We start from the raw sequence: 7,995 nt of genomic DNA, 5'->3' as shown, positions 1-7,995 counted from the left end.
TCTGCCTGGTGTCTGTGGCTTCCAGCCTTCCCTTCCCAGCTCCACATGACCTTGGGTAAGTCTCCAGCCCTGCAGGACCTAGAATCTCCTGCCAGCACTCACGAGGGGCCTGAAGAAACTCATCTGGGCCAAACGCCACCATTTGGGACTGTCCTATGGTGCTGGGGGAGTCCAGCTGTGAGATGAGCCCCTCGTGTTTCTAGCAACTCTTGTTTTGCTCAGGCCATCAATTGCTAGGATTGTCTGGGGCTTGGGATTATTCAGCTGGGTTCCTGTCCCAGGGACACAGCCCAGGGAAGCCAAGGCAGCCAGACTGAGGAGGGCTGGGAGAGATCGATGGGATTTCCATTCCTGTCCTCTCCACAGGGCGATGCATCCCCAAGCAGAAGGGGTGAGTTTGATGAGGCAGAATGTAGCCTAAGGTCCCTCAGCCCTCCTCTGTCCCTCGGCTCCCAGCAGCATTGCCACCTCCAGGTTTCAGCTTTTCCAGGGTCCGGCTCACAGTGGAGAGACTGTTAGGAATATGGCTCCTTATTCCTTGGGGGAAGGGAGAAAAAACAATTGTGTTGTTGAAGACAGAAGACAGACTCCGGGAGGGGATGAGGGGAGGAGAGATATCCTGGTTATTGGGGGTGGGTTCTGGGCAATCCCTGTTTCAGAGCCTTGGAGATGGAGTCAATGACTTCAGGGTGAAGAGAAGAGGTGGGGTTGGCATTTAAGCCTTAAGGAGACAGGGCTTGGTGAGGATATGAGGTCTACAGATGCTCCCACCTCCAAAATTACCTTGTATTTATTTGGGATCTATCTAGAATGCACAAGTGTGTTCATGTTCTTTCCTCACACCTAATAGAATATAAACTCCCTGAGGGAAAGGATTATTTTAATTTTTGTCTTTGTATCTCCAGGGTCTACCCGAGGGCCTATAGGTGCTTATAAATGCTGGTTGTTGGTTCCTTGATTAACTATAGGAGGGAGGGTGGGAGGACACAGAAGCGCAGTTAGAGACGTCAGAGACATCTGCTAGGGAATCTCCCCTCACAGTATCGCTGACAAGTGGCCAGCCTGTGTCCACTTGGAATCTTCTAGAGGGGTTTCCCCTCTGGTTGGGGCTGGGACCAGGTGGGAGCATCCTTACCGTCACTCTTCCCTCCGCCACCGGATGTTCCTTCCTCTCCACTGTTCCCAGGGTGGGGGTGGATCCGTAGATTCCCTGCAGGGGGAGATGTGATTTCAGTTCAGATAAGACAGCTTGTCCACTGCTTCCCTGACCCTGTCCTCTGGTTCTACAGTCCCAATTGAGAAGGAACGTTCTTCACATCTGACTTCCACCATTCCTTGTTGTCACTTCTGGTTTGCTGTACTCTCTTTGGACCCCAATTGTTCATGCTTCCCTACAAGTGACTGGATGCATAATTTGCATTGACTTATCTGTATACTTGTAGAACCCTTCCCCTAATAGAATGGGAAGTCCAGATGGCAGGAAGTTCTTTTTTTTCTTTGTCCCCAACACATAGCACAGGGCTGGGTGAATGGTGGGTGGGTGGGGGATGTCTAGATCTATGATTTCATCAGTGTGAGGAACAACCCAGGGACAAAACTCCTAAATTAACCTCTTTCCCTACATTTCATGGTCTTAAAGAATTGCCTGGCATTACTGAGAGTTTAAATGACTTGACCTGGGTCATTCTGCCAGTATTTGTCAGAGATAAGACTGGAATCTGGGTCTTCCCAACTTTGAGGCTGGCTTTCTAATCACTTCCCCTATGAGGTACCCTACCTGGTGACTTGCTGGCACCCCCAGTTCTTAGCGCAGTGCCTGGCATCCATAAATGTATATTGACTGGTACATGGTAGGCACCACAAGTAGGTGGCACTGTGGGTAGCATGCTGGACTTGGAATCAGGAAGACCTGAGTTCAAATTCGGCCTTAGGCACTTCCTAGCTATGTGACCGTGGGCAAGTCATTTAACCTCTGTTTGCCTCGGTTTCCTCATTTGTAAAAATGAGCACCTACCTCCCAGGGTTGCTATGATCATAAAATGAAGTGAAAATAAAATAAGACACTTTTCAAACTTAAATGGGCTTGTATAAAAGCTAGCTTTTTATTTTTATATTTTTTGGTCCTCTCCATCACCACCATAGTTTTCTTGTGTATAGGTAGGGAAGGATCAAAGACAGCAATGGATGGGTTCCTGAAGAGAAGATCCAAGACAGGAGGAGCTGGGCTAGGCTGGAAGGGGTTGGGGTGGGGAGGGTATGGTCTTTTCTAAATTTGTCTGTTTCCAGCAGGATGTAAGTCCTCGAAGGCATCGCTGTTGTCATAGCAACACCTAAACACATCTGTGAAGGCTTCAAACCCACACAGATGCAAACACACAGGCAGGGAGACACACACACACACACACACACACACACACACACACACTCAACAGCTGCAAAAGGTCCTAAGAGCTCTTAGTCCCTCGGTGAAGGCTACAGGCTACAGGTAGCATGGTATCTAGATTTTGGGGCAGGAGGCGGGTTAAGGAACTATGCCCAGACAGTGATTACCCAGTTAGGAAATGCTGGATCTGAATTTCAAACCTGGGCTCCTGGTTTGGGGTCAGGTACACCATTGCAGCCCTGAACTGCCTTGCAGCTCCCCAGCCCCAGCCCCAATCAAATAACCTCACACAATCGCCCGTAGTGTCACATGTCTGCATGTGACACATCTCCCTTCTTCCCCTCCCCCATCACACTTACCCAGGGAAGGCAGGAATCGATCCAAATTGAACCGAGAGTTTAGAAAGGGATAAGCTAAGATGAGGAGCCCTGGACATAAGAGAGAGAAATAAGATCCCATGAGCCGCTGTGATTCCACTGCATGTTCTACTCTTGTTCTAAACCATCCCTATGGGGAAGACTCGCAGGACAATCAGACCATACACCTAGAACTAGCCACCGAGTCCATTTTATAGAGGAGGAAACTGAGGTCCAGACACCTTATGTAATCTGTCCAGATCACAGAGGTGGCCAGGTTAGCAGTCAGAATGTAAATCCAGGTTTTCTGGGGCAAAGGTATATGAGGAGGGGTCAGCTAGGTGGCGCAGTGGATAAAGCACTGGCTCTTGATTCAGGAGGACCTGAGTTCAAATTCGGCCTCAGACACTTGACACTTACTAGTTGTGTGACCCTGGGCAAGTCACTTAACCCCCATAGCCCCGCAAAAAAAAAAATAAATAAAGGTGTATGGGGATTGGGAGTGGAGGCAGGAAAAAGGGGGTGCTGGGGAGTCAGGGAGAAGAGAGAGACTCAGCTTTTGGAGGGTTGGGGAAGAACTCAGGTGTCCAAGATGGGTGAGTCCCTAAGGAGGGAGAATGACTCAGCAGGTTGAGAATTCAGGTCCCTCCTGCCGGTGAGCTCAGGTTGCCCCTCGCATGACCACTCTACCCCATCCTGGCCCCATGCTCTCTGTCTCTCAGCCCTCTGCCTCCCACAAACAAGCCCAGATCAGGTTGTTCCTCCTTCAGAATCCCCTACCAATGGCTCTGGCCTCCACAACTCTGGCTTGGAACCTCATGCTCTAACAGTGGATTTTGTAAATTTTGAAATGATTTGTGAAGCACTTAACTTTAAGCAACAGGAAGATCCTGCTACCAGTGCTTGAGTGAATAAACAGAGCCCCCACAACTCCCTTGGATATTCCTTGTCAGGGATCTCTTTCTCTAACCACACTGGGAGGGCTGGCATGGACCATAGAAGGTAAGAAGTGGAAGAGATCTTAGAGACCACTGAGTCTGGCCCTGTGGCTTTATAGAGGGGGGAGGGACTCAAAGCACCAGGGCAGGCAGACCTTGGCTCTCCCCCAACTCCTCCTCCTTCTCCTCTGTCTCTCCCAGTGCAGAGCTTGGCACGTGTCTGGGCACACAGGCTATGGGGGGAAGGTATGCAAAGATTTGCTAATGGATCACTGGTATTCCCTGTGATTGTCAGAATGGGGATCAGCAAAGCTCTCCCCCGATCTCATGGAGTGGCTGGATCTGGGGCTTGTCCCAGGCCTAGACTTTCCATCTGTCACCAAGCACTAGGGTTTCCAGTGAGATGTTATCAGTGCTGAGCTTTGGGTCCAGGTCTGGGACTCCTTGTTAGGAAGGACATTGACAGGCTGGGTCTTGTCCAGTAAGTAGAGAGCAGGATGGATGGTAAAGGCCCTCAAGTATAAGCCCAAAGAGGATGATACAAAAGGACTGGAGATGTTTGGGCTGGAGAAGAGAAGGCAGAGTTAAGGCCATGATATGAGAGCTGGGTTCAATTATCTGAAGGCTCTCATTTGGAAGACGGAGGAGGCTCATTGGGCTTGGTCCCAAAGGGACCAGTGGAGGGGCCAGTTTCATCTTGATGACAGAAAGAACTCTCCAGGAGTTGGAGCTGTCCCAAAGGGGAGTGGGCTGCTTAGGAGGTAGTGAGCCTTCCGCCCTTGGAGGTGTCCAAACACAGGCTGGATGGACCTTGATCAAGGAAACTGCACGGAGGGCTCCTACACTAGGAGGTTGGGGTGAGGTCCCTTCTGGCTCTAAGGAGACCCTAAGTGAAGCTCTCCTGGGGGGTGGCAAGGGAGGAGTCTGAGGCCCTTCTGCCCTGGATGTGGGCCCCTGAGGGATGGCAGCTTCCCTCCCTGGGCCCCTCAGCCCACGGCTCAGCACCTGAGAGATGGAGGCTGAGATAAGGTGGGGTAAACTTGAGATCCGGTATTCTGTTTCCTTCTGGATCAGGAGAAGGAGGTCACTGTGATATTCAACACTAGTGAATCCAGCCCCACCCCCTGCTGCCTTCCTCTTTTCCTCCTCAAGCTGGGTCACTGTGCTGACCTGGGAGCCTGGGGACTGGGTACCACCTTCTATGCCCAGAAAACCAACAGTCTGGGACCCCACTCCCTTCTCCCCCCGCACAAGTAATGGCAGCGAATGGGCTTCTGGAGCTAGATTTGGGCATCTCTGAAACTCCAAAGCCCCTCTCACAAGCGGGTTGCTGCTTCTCTAGCCTTCACTTGGAGACTTCCTGTGACAGGGAACTCTCTACCTCCTGAGGCAGCCCACTTCACTCTGGGATCTTCTGTTGGTTAAGAAGGTCTTCCTGCTATCTAGCTGACATCTGCTACCTCTACTTCAATTGATCCTCCTGGTCTCCACCCCCACTTCCCTCACCATTCTGCCTGCCCTCAGACCCCTGCCTCTTAAACACTGAAGAGCAGCAGGCAGCTGTTTGGGGCTTAGGAGGAAGGGGATGACTGGGCTCCCACATTCCCTGCCCACAGGCACTCACTACACCCCTGACCTCAGAGGACGGTAGAGAAGGGGTCAGGTGTTACTCTCCTTCCTCCATTGGGAGCAGCTAGGACTGGCCCAAGGTGCTGTGCTGCTGGGAGGAGGAGGAAGGTTACTAACAATGATAATACATGGCCCTTTGTTCTCAGCATCCCTGGGAAAGAGAGTGAACACACTCCCATTGAACAGAGGGGGAAACTGAGGCCCTGGGAGGGGAAGGTCATGCATCTGATAAGTGCTGGAGTCCTCAGGCCCTGAGTGCTAGTCGAGGACTGAGTGCATATTATCATGTAACCTCAAGCCCATGCCCAGGGTTTCCTCTGTCTCTCTCTTATAAACCTATCTTCTTCCTCACTCCCTGCTGTGATGGGCTGCCCTGATGGGGGTGACCACATCAGAGCTCGAGTCTTCAGGGAGGATTAGACAGCCTGGTGAGTGGGGACACAGGCACCCCATTCTGTAAAAGGTGGTGAGGTTCACCTGAAGCCAGGCTGTGAGATCAGAGATGGAGGCCTACATGGTGCAGGGAGGGGAGCAGGTGCCCAGTCTCCTTTCCCTTCTCTGAAGGAACTTTCTGAGGCATCCTTCCCCCTGCAGGCTCTCTTCATTCTCTTCTGCCCTCCCATCCACCTGAGACCCTCCCCAAATTACCCTCCTGCCCACTTTGTCCCCTTCCCTGCCACACCGGGATCTCGTCACTCACCCAGACCTGCAGCTCCAATGAAGATGCCTCCCACCGCTGCTGCAGCAGATGAAACGGACACCCCGATAATGATGCTGCCTGCCAGCAGGCCCAGGGCAGCACAGGCCAGCTTCAGGCATTGGAGGTCCCGGCCACTGATGGGGACATCCATGTAGGGCTGGCCTGGGCCTCGTCTCTGGTCACTTGCAATGAACGCTCACCAGCTCTCAGCTGCTGCAGTCCAGACCCTGCCCGGGCCTTAGAATGTGAGCCACTGCTCCGGCCTGTGGCTAGACTCCAGCAGGCTGCTCAGCATCCTGGCTTATCTGCAGTCCTGGGTGGCACTGCCCCAGACCCATCCCCACCCCCTCCTCACCTGTGCCTTCCCAGGTGCCCGGATCCTCCTCTGCCTCTAATCTCCGCCCCCCTTCGAGAAGGTTCCCTTTGGCTAGGGTTGCTATCCAGGTCCCACTGGGGCAAGATTTCTGCTTGGGCCTTGTCGAGAGTTGGGAGGACCATGTCTCACCCTGCTGTAAGCTGCCCACTGCCTACTACTGCAGAGAGAACTCAGGAGCAGCTCCTCCTGCCCCAGGCATCTCCCGTCTGCTCAGTGCTCCTTCCAGAGACCCCGTGACCCCACATGGGGAGGGAGAGGTGAAACACAGAGACCACAAGGCTCAGGTTCTCCAGGAGATAAAGGCGAGGGCTGCATTATGAATAAGGCTGAAGCAACCTGAGCTGGGGAGTAGTTTGGGATGGGCAAGGAGGGAGACAGTAACTGGGCAGGGCAGGTGGTTCCAGGTGGTTTCCACTGCACCCTTGCTCAGACTGGGCAGTGGGGTATAGTGCAAGGAGCTCAGTATAGAGTAGGGGGAAGCAGAGGACCTGGATTCCAATTCTGACTGCCACTCCTGAGCTGTGTGACTCTGGACAAGCGCCTTCCCTATGCTGTGACCCAGTTTCCTTCTCTGTAAAATGGAGGGTTTGGATTCAGTGATCATTCAGAGCCCTCTCAGTTCTGGCATTGCCTCAGACACTGTTTTACGGTCCCTGCCAGCTTAAATATTCTTTATTCTCTGCTCTAAGGCCCCTCCCAGCCATTCTCTGTTCACAGTCCTGAGGCCCCCCGCCCAGTCCTTCATAACTTGCTCCCCTCATCTTTTTGGTCTTCTTACACCTTCCATCCTCCCCCAAGTATTCAAGTACTTAAGTCGGTGACACTGACCTTGTTGTCCCTCAAACAAGACCCTTTGTCTTCTGATTCCAAGCATACAAAAAACCTCTGGGGGGAGGGGGGAGGGGGGAGGTTCAAACTTAAATCACAATAGTATTGAAGCATTTGCCAACAAGACAAATCAAGTCAGCAAGCATTTATTAAGTGTTTACTCTGTATTAGGCACTATACCAAGGGCTCTGTGTGTGTGTGTGTGTAGGGGGAGGGGATTAAGGAAAACCTATGGCCCTGACCCTGAGGACTCCATGATCTAATGGCATACATGTGGCCAAAGGGTATCTCTCCACCATTGACCCTGGGAGTTCTTTTGAACCTTTGTGGGGGCCTAGCAAGGTTCCCCTTAGGTGCAGATCTCCAATGGCCTCTAAGAAAAAGTGCACTTCTAGAATTCACAGCCAGCATTTCCCAGTCAAAAGGGCTCATGATCCCAGAAGCTGTCACCATCCTCACGGGGCTGTTTTTCTGCCTCTGTCTGTTGGGCTTTCTCCATCATCAGCCACCGTGACTCTGGGGCATTCTGCCAAGGAGATCTCTGATGGATCTCCAATCACTCAGGAACTCCCCACTCAAACTATTCAAGATTAGGACAGAATAAACACAAAACAAATGGAGTTATCATACACCCAGAGATACATGGCATCAAGGCCTCTGTGTGTGTGTGTGTGTGTGTGTGTGTGTGTGTGTGTGTGTCTGTGTCTGTGTCTATGTGTATGTCTGTGTTATTGGCAGCTTTCCTCCCTTCCCCCCTGCCCCAAGGAGCACCAAGCAATCCCTCT

General features: G+C 52.1%; 1 protein-coding gene across 1 annotated transcript; it reads right to left on the bottom strand.

Annotated features, from left to right (window-relative positions):
* Positions 1 to 405: 405 nt before the first annotated feature.
* KNCN (kinocilin) lies at positions 406 to 6,157 on the bottom strand. The gene is made up of 4 exons (XM_044000182.1): positions 6,007 to 6,157; positions 2,743 to 2,811; positions 1,136 to 1,210; positions 406 to 537 (listed from the first exon to the last, which is right to left on the bottom strand). The coding sequence occupies exons 1-4, from the start codon at positions 6,155 to 6,157 to the stop codon at positions 428 to 430; spliced, it is 405 nt and encodes a 134-aa protein (XP_043856117.1). The 3' UTR covers positions 406 to 427.
* Positions 6,158 to 7,995: the final 1,838 nt, after the last annotated feature.

This window comes from Dromiciops gliroides, chromosome 4 (genome assembly GCF_019393635.1).
Source record: "Dromiciops gliroides isolate mDroGli1 chromosome 4, mDroGli1.pri, whole genome shotgun sequence".
NCBI classification, from domain to species: Eukaryota; Metazoa; Chordata; class Mammalia; order Microbiotheria; family Microbiotheriidae; genus Dromiciops; species Dromiciops gliroides.
This window is presented reverse-complemented; position numbering and strand designations above follow the sequence as displayed.